Source organism: Cetorhinus maximus, chromosome 22 (genome assembly GCF_964194155.1).
Source record: "Cetorhinus maximus chromosome 22, sCetMax3.hap1.1, whole genome shotgun sequence".
NCBI lineage: Eukaryota > Metazoa > Chordata > Chondrichthyes > Lamniformes > Cetorhinidae > Cetorhinus > Cetorhinus maximus.
Window position 1 is genome coordinate 7,450,938 of NC_135900.1, and position 13,042 is coordinate 7,463,979.

The window sequence follows — 13,042 nt, forward strand, 5'->3', positions numbered from 1 at the left end:
CTGTGTGGGTAGAATTGAGGAACCACAAAGGTAAAAAAACCTAATGGGAGTTATGTACAGGCCTCCGAACAGTAGTCAGGATGTGGGGCACAAGGTACACCAGGAGATAGAAAAGGTGTGTAAGAAAGGCAAGGTTACAGTGATCATGGGGGATTTCAATATGCAGGTAGACTGGGAAAATCAGGTTGGTAGTGGATCCCAAGAAAAGGAATTTGTGGAATGTCTACGAGATGGCTTTTTGGAGCAGTTTGTGGTGGAGCCCACTAGGGAACAGGCAATTCTAGATTTAGTGATGTGTAATGAGGCAGATTTGATAAGGGAGCTTAAGGTGAAGGAACCCTTAGGAGGAAGTGACCATAATATGATAGAATTTACCCTGCAATTTGAGAGGAAAAAGCTGGAATCAGATGTAACGGTATTACAGTTGAATAAAGGTAACTACAGAGGCATGAGGGAGGAGCTGGCCAGAATTGACTGGGAGATGAGCCTAGCAGGAAAGACAGTGGAACAGCAATGGCAGGAGTTTCTGGGAGTAATTTGGGAGACATAGCAAAAATTCATCCCTAGGAAGCAGAAGCATACTAAAGGGAGGATGAGGCAACCATGGCTGACAAGGGAAGTCAGGGACAGCATAAAAGCTAAAGAGAAAGCATACAATGCGGCAAAGAGCAGTGGGAAACCAGGGGATTGGGAAGCCTACAAAAGCCAACAGACGACAACTAAAAAAGAAATAAGGAGGGAGAAGATTAAATATGAGGGTAAACTAGCCAGTAATATAAAAGAAAGTTGCAAGAGTTTTTTTAGATATATAAAGGGTAAGAGAGAGGAAAAAGTGGACATTGGGCTGCTGGAAAATGGCGCTGGAGAAGTAGTAGTGGGGAACAAAGAAATGGCGGAGGAACTGAATAGGTACTTTGCGTCAGTCTTCACAGTGGAAGACATGAGTGACATCCCCAAAGTTCAAGAGAGTTGGGGGACAGAGGTGAGTATGGTGGCCATTACCGAGGAGAAGGTGCTAGGAAAACTGAAAGGTCTGAAGGTGGATAAATCACCTGGACCAGATGGATTACACCCCAGAGTTCTGAAGGAGATAGCTGAAGAGATAGTGGAGGCGTTAGTGGTGATCTTTCAGGAATCACTGGAGTCAGGGAGGGTCCCGGAGGACTGGGAAATCGCTAATGTAACCCCCCTGTTTAAGAAGGGAGTGAGGCAAAAGATGGGAAATTACAGGCCAATTCGCCTGACCTCAGTCATTGGTAAGAGCTTAGAGTCCGTTATTAAGGATGAGGTTTCAGAATACTTGGAAGTGCATGGTAAAATCGGGCAAAGTCAGCATGGTTTCATAAGGGGAGGTCATGCCTGACAAATCTGTTAGAATTCTTTGAGAAGGTAACGAGTAGGTTAGACAAAGGAGAGCCAATGGATGTTATCTACTTGGACTTCCAGAAGGCCTTTGACAAGGTGCCGCACAGGAGGCTGCTCAGTAAGATAAGAGCCCATGGTGTTAGAGGCAAGGTACTAGCATGGATAGAAGATTGGCTGTCTGGCAGGAGGCAGAGAGTGGGGATAAGGGGGTCCTTCTCAGGATGGCGGCCGGTGACTAGTGGAGTTCCGCAGGGGTCAGTGTTGGGACCACAACTTTTCACTTTATACATTAATGATCTAGATGAAGGAACTGAGGGCATCCTGGCTAAGTTTGCAGATGATACAAAGATAGGTGGAGGGACAGGTAGTATTGAGGAGGCGGGGAGGCTGCAGAAGGATTTGGACAGGTTAGGAGAATGGGCAAAGAAGTGGCAGATGGAATACAACGTGGGGAAGTGTGAGGTCATGCACTTTGGTAGAAAGAATAGAGGCATAGACTATTTTCTAAATGGGGAATTCAGAAATCTGGAGTGCAAAGGGTCTTGGGGGTCCTAGTCCAGGATTCTCTTAAGGTTAACTTGCAGGTTAACGCGATAGTTAGGAAGGCAAATGCAATGTTGGCATTTATTTCGAGAGGACTAGAATATAAAAGCAGGGATGTGCTGCTGAGGCTTTATAAGGCTCTGACCAGACCACATTTAGAATATTGTGAGCAATTTTGGGCCCCATATCTCAGGAAGGATGTGCTGGCCCTGGAGAGGGCCCAGAGGAGGTTCACGAGAATGATCCCAGGAATGAAAAGCTTAACATATGAGGAACGTTTGAGGACTCTGGGTCTATACTCGATGGAGTTTAGAAAGATGAGGGGAGATCAGAATACTGAAAGGCCTGGATAGAGTGGACGTGGGGAAGATGTTTCCATTAGTAGGAGAGACTAGGACCCGAGGGCACAGCCTCAGAGTAAAGGGAAGACCTTTTAGAACAGAGATGAGGAGAAACTTCTTTAGCCAGAGAGTGGTGAATCTATGGAATTCATTGCCACAGAAGGCTGTGGAGGCCAGGTCATTGAGTGTATTTAAGACCGAGATAGATAGGTTCTTGATTGGTAAGGGGATCAAAGGTTACGGGGAGAAGACGGGAGAATGAGGTTGAGAAACTTATCAGCCATGATTGAATGGTGGAGCAGACTCGATGGGCCGAATGGCTTAATTTCTGCTCCTATGTCTTATGGTAGGAGAACTTCAAAAGGTCATAAACAAGTTGGTGAAATGAATGGACAAGTGGCAAATAAGTTCAAAGCAGAGAAATGTGAGGTGATTCATTTTGGTTGGAAGAACATGGAGAGACAATATGAAGGGGACAACTCTATAGGGAATGCAGGAGCAGTGGGGTCTTATGTGCATAAATCATTGAAGGTGGCAGGACAGGTTGAGAGAGCAGTTAGTAAAGCATACAGTATCCTGGGCTTTATCAACAGGAGCATAGTGTACAAAAGCAGAGAATATGGACACTGGTTCAGTCTCAACTAGAGTGTTTAGAAGATTTACCAGACTAATGCCTGGAATGGGTGGGGTTGTCTTATGAGGAAAGGTTGGACAGACTAGGCTGGTATCTGCTGGAATTGAGAAGAGTAAGAGGAGACTTGATTGAAACCTTTAAGATCCTGAGGGGTCTTGACAGGGTGGATGTGGAGAGGATGTTTCCTCTTGTGGGAGAATCTGGAACTAGGGTCACTGTTTAAAAATAAGGGGTCGTTTATTAAAGACAGAGATGAGGAGGAATTTTTTCAATCAGAGGGTTGTGAGTCTTTGGAGCTCTCTTCCTGCAAAGGCGTTGGAAGCAGAGCCTTTCAACATTTTTAAGGCAGAGGTGGATAGATTCTCAGTAAGGAAGGGGGTGATAGGTTACCGGGGGTAGGTGGGATGCAGATTTGTGGTTACTATCAGATCAGCCATGTTCTTATTGAATGGCAGAGCAGGCTCAAGGGGCTGAATGGCCTACTCCTGATCCTCGTTCATATGTTCCTATTGCGTCCACTTCTGGGCACTGCCCTTCAGCAAAGATATGAAGTCATTGGGTACAGTGCAGAAAAGATTCATTAGGATGGTTCCAGGGATGAAGAACTTCAGTTATGAAATCATATTGGAAAAGTTTGGACTGTTTTCATTGGAGAACAGGAGGTTGACAGGATGTTTGACAGAGGTATTCAAAATCATGAAGGATCGAGAACGAGATGGGACAGATTGAATGGCCCCCTTCTGCACTAACAATTCTGTGATTCTGTCAGAGGGGCAGTACTGGGGGGGCAGTAGACCATTGGAGTGGCAGTACTGAGGGAGCAGTAGACTATTGAGAGGCAGTACTGAGGGAACAGTAGACTATTGGAGGGTCAGTAATGAAGGAGTAGACTATTGCAGGGGCAGTACTGAGGGGGCAGTAGACTTCTGGGGGGGGGGGGCAGTACTAAGAGCAGTAGACTACTGGAGGGGCAGTACTGAGGGAGCAGTAGACTATTGGAGGGGCAGTACTGAGGGGGCAGTAGACTATTGGAGGGGCAGTACTGAGGGAGGAGTAGACTATTGGAGGGGCAGTACTGAGGGAGCAGTAGACTATTGGAGGGGCAGTAATGAAGGAGTAGACTATTGGAGGGGCAGTACTGAGGGGGCAGTAGACTATTGGAGGGGCAGTACTGAGGGGGCAGTAGATTTCTGGGGGGGCAGTACTAAGAGCAGTAGACTACTGGAGGGGCAGTACTGAGGGAGCAGTAGACTATTGGAGGGGCAGTAATGAAGTAGTAGACTATTGGAGGGGCAGTAGTGAGGGAGCAGTGGACTTTTGGAGAGGCAGTAATGAAGGAGCAGACTATTGGAGGGGCAGTAATGAAGGAGCAGTAGACTATTGGAGGGGCAGTAGTGAGGGAGCAATAGACTACTGGAGGAGCAGTAATGAAGGAGTAGACTATTGGAGGGGCAGTACTGAGGGGGCAGTAGACTATTGGAGGGGCAGTACTGAGGGGGCAGTAGACTATTGGAGGGGCAGTACTGAGGGAGCAGTAGACTATTGGAGGGGCAGTAATGAAGGAGTAGACTATTGGAGGGGCAGTACTGAGGGGGCAGTAGACTATTGGAGGGGCAGTACTGAGGGAGCAGTAGACTATTGGAGGGGCAGTACTGAGGGAGCAGTAGACTATTGGAGGGGCAGTACTGAAGGAGCAGTAGACTATTGGAGGGGCAGTACTGAGGGGGCAGTAGACTATTGGAGGGGCAGTACTGAGGGAGCAGTAGACTATTGGAGGGGCAGTACTGAGGGAGCAGTAGACTATTGGAGGGGCAGTACTGAGGGAGCAGTAGACTATTGGAGGGGCAGTACTGAGGGAGCAGTAGACTATTGGAGGGGCAGTACTGAGGGGGCAGTAGACTATTGGAGGGGCAGTACTGAGGGAGCAGTAGACTATTGGAGGGGCAGTACTGAGGGAGCAGTAGACTATTGGAGGGGCAGTACTGAGGGGGCAGTAGACTATTGGAGGGGCAGTACTGAGGGAGCAGTAGACTATTGGAGGGGCAGTACTGAGGGAGCAGTAGACTATTGGAGGGGCAGTACTGAGGGAGCAGTAGACTATTGGAGGGGCAGTACTGAGGGAGCAGTAGACTATTGGAGGGGCAGTACTGAGGGGGCAGTAGACTATTGGAGGGGCAGTACTGAGGGAGCAGTAGACTATTGGAGGGGCAGTACTGAGGGAGCAGTAGACTATTGGAGGGGCAGTACTGAGGGGGCAGTAGACTATTGGAGGGGCAGTACTGAGGGAGCGCTGCAGTGCCAGAGGTGCCGGTTGACCACGTGACTCCCGAACTTTAAAGGAATCTGTCCTTTCCCGAATCAGACAGTAGATTTGTGTTAGACATACAGATTAAACAGCCAACTACAACCAGGAGGAATTAATCTGAAGTGTGAGTGATTTTCTAATTTAAAAACTGTCAAGGGAATGAATGCTCTCCGCCGCCACATCAACAGGGATTTGCGGAGAAGGTTTGACTTAATCCACTGTTAGTGAGTGCCACTGGCCAGAAGAGTTTAAAAATCAATAGAATTATTAACGTAAAACTGTAGGATTACAATCCAAGTTTGTTCTGAGAAATCATTTACAGATTGGTTCAAACATACACAGTCTAAATGCTTTTAATTAACTTTCAATCCTGACAATGATCACTTGTCTTTTACACACACACACACACACGCTGAATAGTCACTGAGTGGCTTTTGCATGACCTCCGCCCAGAACGTGGATGGTTTGATATTCTTTTACTGTCAGTGAGTTGAAAGTTCTCAGCAGTTTTAAACCTGTAAATGTTGAACAAACTTTCCCCCCCCCCAAGCTCCAAGTTATAAAACAGGAAGTGTAAAATGCATTTAATAGCTTCAATATCTCGTATTTTAATACAATTGAAAAGGTCGTTAATCTGTATCCAAATGCTATACATAAATAAATTCAGCATTTTCATCATTTCTTATAATGCTCATTAATGTTTCTAGATTATGAATAGATTCAAAGCAACGGCTGTAAAATAAATTCACTGATGTCAAAACCACATCATGGCCAGGAAATGAAAGGAGACTTTTTTTGTAAAGCGTGGGGATGAAAAAGTGATTTTAAAAATCAGCTCATTTCACAATGGAAATGCTGCAGGGAGTGGGGGGAGAAACACTGTGTGATCTTTGAAACTCAAACTCCCCAATCGGCGCCCTCCATCACACCGAGCTCAGTAAAGGTGTTTCGCACAGTCCAGTAAATTGTCAAGAGGGAAAAACAAACGGGCAGTTTATTAGAAACTGCTCGGTATCTGTGAAACATTTTACACTCTCGCTACCTTCCACGTGTGTTCAAACAACTTGTGTAGCAGCAAACAGGGTCGGTGTTGGAATCCATCACCCACCCAATCAACTTCTCTCATCTGGAGCATTGTTTTGAACTCAAGTTGCTGAAACACTTTATGGTCCCTTTTATCACAGCAAACACTGGCCTCCATCCCTCTCTTTCTGGTTTAACTTGCATGATATATGAGCCCGAAGATTGCCAGGTAAAGTCCTATAAATGATTAAAAATTTCTGCGCTCCCTCTAAATTTTACATTGAAGGGATTCCAATTGAAGGCCTCACTCAGAAGGCTGCATTTGAGACAAGCAGCGCTTGCCATCAACCTGTAACCAATGTGTAAAAGTATTACCAACTGTTACTGATTTGTAACCAACAGTGAGACACCGCCAACAGCCACTGACCTGTAACTAAATCACTATCAACTGCTACTGACCTGTAACCAACATGTAAAATCAGTGCCAACTGATACTGACCTGTAACCAAATCACTATCAACTGATACTGACCTGTAACCAAATCACTATCAACTGCTACTGACCTGTAACCAACATGTAAAATCAGTGCCAACTGCTACTGACCTGTAACCAATACATTGAGACACCATCAACTGCCTCTGACCTGTAACCTAAACACTACCAACTGCTAAAAGCAAAATACTGTGGATGTTGGAAATCTGAAACAAAAACAAAAATAGCTGGAAAAACTCAGCAGGTCTGACAGCATCTGCGGAGAGGAACACAGTTAACGTTTCGAGTCTGAATGACTCTTCATCAGTTCTGTCAGATGCTATCAGACCTGCTGAGTTTTTCCAGCTATTTTTGTTTTTGTTTCGCACTACCAACTGTTACTGATCTGTAACATATGCACTGAGACAATGCCAACTGCTACTGACCTGTAACCAATGCAGTGCGACACCGCCAACTGCCACTAGCCTGTAACCAATGCATTGAAAATCTGCTACTGACCTGTAACCAACACGTAAAAGCACTACCAACTGCTACTGACCTGTGACCGAGCAAGTTACTGAGTTCGGAAGAGAGCAATAAAGGGAGAGTGGGTAAGGGGTAAGAGAATAGGAGAGGATGAGAGGGGAAAATCTAACTCTGTATATAAAATTTCCATTTCCCTTAAACATCCTTTTCACTAAAATTCCCGTGTGTCTTTATCTTTGAGGAATTTCTTCTAACAGGAAATGTTCCAGCTCAGACACTTCTACAGTTTTACACTAATCTCATCCCAGCAAGCCCACATCCAGGGTCTGAAATCCTGCTCACCAGGGACACTTTTACTACTGGAGCGCACCTGGCATCATTTCACCTTAGGCAGCTGCCTCTCATTCCCTTTGGTTAAATATCTCCTGAGTTAAAGGTGTTGCTATATACATTCTGCTCCCGGCCTGTATTTTTACTTAATAAAGACAGGGATGGTTAAGGTCTGGAGTGTACTGTGTTACTTCCATACAGGTTCCCCATGTGCTTAGGACAGCTCTCCCTCCAGCTACAACCCAACATGTAGTGTTCAGCTCAACAGAGATGGATGGCAGTGTAATCAATTCTTCAATCACAACTTCAAAAGCCAATCCTTTTAACGCATGAGCTTATTGTTACCCAGCCAAGTTTAAAGTTTTATTAAGAACACAGTAAATCCACCTGAATCATTGGATTCTGGAAATTATTTTCAGACCTTGAGCCTCTCCACACTCACTGCAGACAATTTTGTCCAATTTGGGAGCCTTACACATACCATTAGCTCTGACTGAGCATAACCGTGGCAGCATCAGCACATTCCTGACGCCGAGTGGACAAAGCAAGAGGTTAGAAACAGTGAGCTTTATGCAAGTCAAGGCCACAGAATGTCATCATCTTCTGTAGCTTGTAGCACAAATAAGGTGGTTAACAAACTCTGCTGTCTAATCTTACTGCCACTTCAACGAGTTACAAATTGAGTGACCAATTGCTGAAATAGTCTGTTTTATTGCTTTCTAGAGGTTAGGCATTCAGATGTGAAACGGCTAAATTAGTTGACCACATGGCAGCTTTGTACAAATCCAGCCATTATCCTCACCCGCAATCTCCATTAAGTTGCCAAACAAGACTGACAGACAAGTTGGCTGTGATCTTCCATCAGAACCTGGAAAAAGGTAGAAATGTAATAGGTTTAAGTGAAAGGGGAGAGGGGTGGGTACAGGAACAAAAGGGAAGGTTTGTGATAGGGTGGAAGACAGGAGGCACAGACTAGAAGGGCCAAATGGCCTGTTTTCTGTGCTGTAGTGTTCTATGGTTCTATCCAAGGTAGGACATACACAGTAAATGGTAGGGCACTGAGGAGTGCAGAGGAACAAAGGGATCTGGGAGTTCAGATACATAATTCCCTGAAAGTGGCGTCACAGGTAGACAAGGTTGTAAAGAAAGCTTTTGGCATACTGGCCTTCATAAATCAAAGTATTGAGGATAGGAGTTGGGATGTTATGGTGAGGTTGTATAAGACATTGGTGAGGCCAACTTTGGAGTACTGTGTGCAGTTCTGGTCGCCTAACTACAGGAAGGATATCAGTAAGATTGAGAGAGTGCAGAGAAGATTTACTAGGATGTTGCCGGGTCTTAAGGAGTTGAGTTACAGGGAAAGATTAAACAGGTTAGGACTTTATTCCTTGCAGCGTAGAAGAATGAGGGGAGATTTGATAGAAGTTTACAAAATTATATGGGGTAGAGACAGAGTAAATACAAGTAGGCTCTTTCCACTTAGATTAGGAGAGATAAACACGAGAGGACATGGCTTTAGGGTGAAAGGGGAAAGGTTTAGGGGGAACTTCTTCACTCAGAGTGGTGAGAGTGTGGAATGTGCTGCCATCTGACGTGGTAAATGCGGGCTCACTCTTAAGTTTTAAGAATAAATTGGATAGATACATGGATGGGAGAGGTCTGGAGGGTTATGGACTAGGTGCAGGTCAATGGGCCTAGTGGGATAATATTTCGGCACAGACTAGAAGGGCCGAATGGCCTGTTTTCTGTGCTGTAGTGTTCTATGGTTCTAAAAGCCAAAAGGGAGTGGTAATGAGTCAAGTGATGAGAAACAAGACTGCCCCATTTACTTGCCCCAATCTACCCCCTTTCATTTGCTCAAAAATGATGACATTTCTAACTTTTCCCAGTTCTGATGAAAGGCCACAGACTCGAAACGTGAACTCTGTTTCTCTCTCCACAGACACTGCCAGGCCTGCTGCGTATTCTCAGCATTTTGAATACTGCTCCTGTGTTGACTGTGATCTTGACCTGTTTTGTCACTTCTGAATGACGTCAGGACAAATGAGTACCATCACCGAGCTGACAAGTACGCTACCCGAGTTTACCTGAACAGTTTGGCTTTTCAAGATCACACAGCAGTTTGTGCAGTGAAGTTAAAGCAGAAAAAGCCCATATAAAAAGTTCAAACAGTACAAAAAAATGCTCCATTATTTAATTAAAAGATACAATTCCTAATCTACCTTTAAAAAAAGTTCCATTTGTATTTGCAAAGAGTAAATGAATACATGCTGATGGTCAGACCCCATCTCTGGCTCTTCAAATAAAGCAGCATTGCCCTCAGAGCAGCTCCCTCTCTACAGCTCGTGTTGGATGAACAGTTCAGAGTGAATTGCAGCAACTCAGGAAAAGGCCATTGTTTCTCTATCGTACATCGGACAGGATGGTGAGGAATATTAGTCACTCGGATGGAACCAGTTGGTTACTAGTAAGCTGCACTAGGCAATTACTGATCTGGATTCCCCCGACCTATAGGGTTCCCTTTTGTAACGTATCTGCAAGAAAGCTTAAAACATTACATCTTTCTCGGACTAGTGATCTCCCACTGGGGAGTGCTGTTTGCTGAGAGTACAGTTCGGAAAGTCAGGCAAAGTCCTGAGAAATCCTCCCTCCCTCGCAGACTGGTTTAGACAAATGACCTTTTAATGCAACTCAAGGCAGACATCTGTAACACCTTCTATTCTGGGATTGTGCAAAAAAAAACACCAAAAAAAAAACACTTTCCTGGTGTGGAGCCAGAGAACAGGACACAGGCGCATTCTGCTCTGCGCTCCAAGGACACGGGAATAACTTCAGAATCCATTTCAAAAGGGAATATAAGTGGGATTCCCATGCCAACAAGGTTGTGGACCTGTTTAACACTGCAAGCTTTACACACGTTGGTTAGGGCAGACGTTTCTCGGGTCAGCGCTGCAGTGAGTTCTACATTTAGTGTAGGAGGGTTGGGGGAAGGTGGGGAGGGGTGTGATTGGGTGAATGCAGAATCGCCAGAGAGAAGCTGATGGTGGTTAGCGCTTTACATTTCTTTGGCAAAAGGTAAGGAATCGTCACTCCTGAACTGTGCAAGGAGCAGGTTTCCAAGTGCAGAGGATGACTAGAATTGTGCCTGGCAGGCAAAGCTTTGAGCTTCTGAAGAACACTTCGCAATATTGTGAGGGCATCGACTCATCATCCAACCAAGATTATGCTTTGTACTTTTTGCCACTTCTGGAGATTTGATGGAACAAAATCATCGAGAAAGCCATACCAAGAATCTGGGAGAGAACGAAACAGAGCAAAATCAACTGAGAGAAGCCACACCAAGTCAAGATTATACAATTAGAATTTACGTTTCTGCTATCAATGCCCATTTCTAACCCTCTCCCTACATCCCGGCACCACTGGAAACAGCATACAGCAAGGAGAAATCCCAACACCAGGAATACTCGTCAAGAGACAGAAAATCTGTCTGAGAAGCAAGGAACAATAGACACTTGCGAAATCATGATCAGGGTCTCTCAGTGTGCTGTCTGCAGGTTAACCAGAACATTTGGAATTTTCTAGAATAGCATAGGCTTCAGGAGATTTAATGTTTATAAAGATGAAATGAATAGACTGTGTCTGTGTGGACAGGTCATTTGAGCACAACAGGTTTGGGAACACGCGGGGACACGTATCCAAGCAGACGACTAGGTTAGATGTCAGGAGGTTTCATCTTTACACGAAGAGCTGTCAAATCTTGGAATAAGTGTCATAGAATGATACATCATAGAAGGTGACTATTTGGCCCATTGTGCCCATCTTTGAGAGACTATCCCATTCCCTCAAGCCCGATAGTTCTGCAAACTTTTGCTTTTCAGACAAATACCCGATTCCCTTTTCAAAGTTACCATTGAATCCGCCACCTAAAAAATGTTCACCTCCCACCTGGTTATTTTACTGATCATCTTAAATGGGTGTCCCTTTGGTTATCAACCCTAACAAGGCTGGAAACAGTTTTCTCCTGATTTACCCTATCAGAGCCCTTCATGATTTTGAACATGCCAATCAAATCTCCCCTTCAACCTCTCTGCTTCGAGAAGAACAAGGCCAGCTTCTCCAATCTCTGCACGTTGTGAAAGTTTCACATCCTGCTTTTCTTCGATCTCCCCTCAACCCTCTTCCATGAGACCTGCCCTCCTGCTCCCTTTACCCTATCCCTATGAAACTGCTGACAACCCAACTTCCCCTCCTAGCTCTCGTGCGAGCTGATATTGTTAATGATTCTCTCTCCTCAGGTACTCACCCTCTCCCTCTCCCCTTCAAAGCATCAACAACTCTCTCACCGAAAAAAACAAACCCTTGGCCCTTCCATCCTTGCAAACTACAGCCCCATCTCCAGCCTCCCGTTCCTGATGTTACTCCCTAAAATACACGGTCACACAGCGAGTGGTTCGGGTCTGGAATGCACTGTCTGGGAGTGCGGTGGAGGCAGGTTCAATCGAGGCATTCAAGAGGGCATTGGATGATTATTTGAATAGAAACAATGTGCAAAAGGTACAGGGAAAATGCAGGAGAATGGCACCAAGGCAGAATGCTCAATTGGAGAGCCAGTGCAGACACGATGGGCTGAATGGCCTCCTCCTGCGCTGTGACAATTCTGTGATCTTTCCCAAAAGTCCATGTTTGAAGCAGCTCCCCTCCCCCGCAAGCCCCCTGATCTTGTCCTCACCCCTGCCAGAGCCTTTTCCAACATCTCAAATGACCTTCTACATTTACATGTTGTTCTTTTGCTCTATTTAGACGTTGGAGGCCCTTCAATCTGAGACTCTCAGCCCCCTTTCCCTGCTCCTGCCCCCAGCCCCACCCAAAAGCTCCACTTCTGTCTGTCTACATTACTCCGTCACGCGTGTCAGAACTGCCCCTCTGTAGCACAGGCACCAGCTCAGGTAAACTTCCCCAATCGACGTACTGATGTCGACTGTAGAGGCTCCAAGTCAGGTGGAGATTACGCCTCATGGAGGTGCACCTAGGGGGATCTAACAGCTAAACCTACACAGTAAATGGTAGGGCACTGAGGAGTGCGGAGGAACAAAGGGATCTGGGAGTTCAGATATATAATTCCCTGAAAGTGGCGTCACAGGTAGACAAGGTTGTAAAGAAAGCTTTTGGCATACTGGCCTTCATAAATCAAAGTATTGAGTATAGGAGTTGGGATGTTATGGTGAGGTTGTATAAGACATTGGTGAGGCCAACTTTGGAGTACTGTGTGCAGTTCTGGTCGCCTAACTACAGGAAGGATATCAGTAAGATTGAGAGAGTGCAGAGAAGATTTACTAGGATGTTGCCGGGTCTTAAGGAGTTGAGTTACAGGGAAAGGTTAAACAGGTTAGGACTTTATTCCTTGGAGCGTAGAAGAATGAGGGGAGATATGATAGAAGTTTACGAAATTATGAGGGGTATAGACAGAGTAAATGCGAGTAGGCTCTTTCCACTTAGATTAGGGGAAATAAACACAAGAGGACATGGCTTTAGGGTGAAAGGGGA

General features: G+C 45.4%; 1 protein-coding gene across 11 annotated transcripts in view; it reads right to left on the reverse strand.

Annotated features, from left to right (window-relative positions):
• Positions 1-5,731: 5,731 nt before the first annotated feature.
• Positions 5,732-13,042, reverse strand: part of tspan9a (tetraspanin 9a) — a 197,531-nt gene continuing 190,220 nt past the window's right edge. For 3 of the 11 annotated variants that reach the window (XM_078567733.1, XM_078567734.1, XM_078567723.1), the window contains 2 exons: positions 6,775-10,791; positions 5,732-6,710 (listed from right to left, as the gene is read on the reverse strand). In XM_078567733.1, the coding sequence (XP_078423859.1) occupies positions 10,720-10,791 (72 nt within the window). In that variant the 3' untranslated portion in view covers positions 5,732-6,710; positions 6,775-10,719. Of the gene's footprint in view, positions 6,711-6,742; positions 10,792-13,042 lie in introns of all 11 variants that reach the window. The other 8 variants (XM_078567732.1, XM_078567730.1, XM_078567731.1 and 5 more) reach the window with 8 other exon arrangements.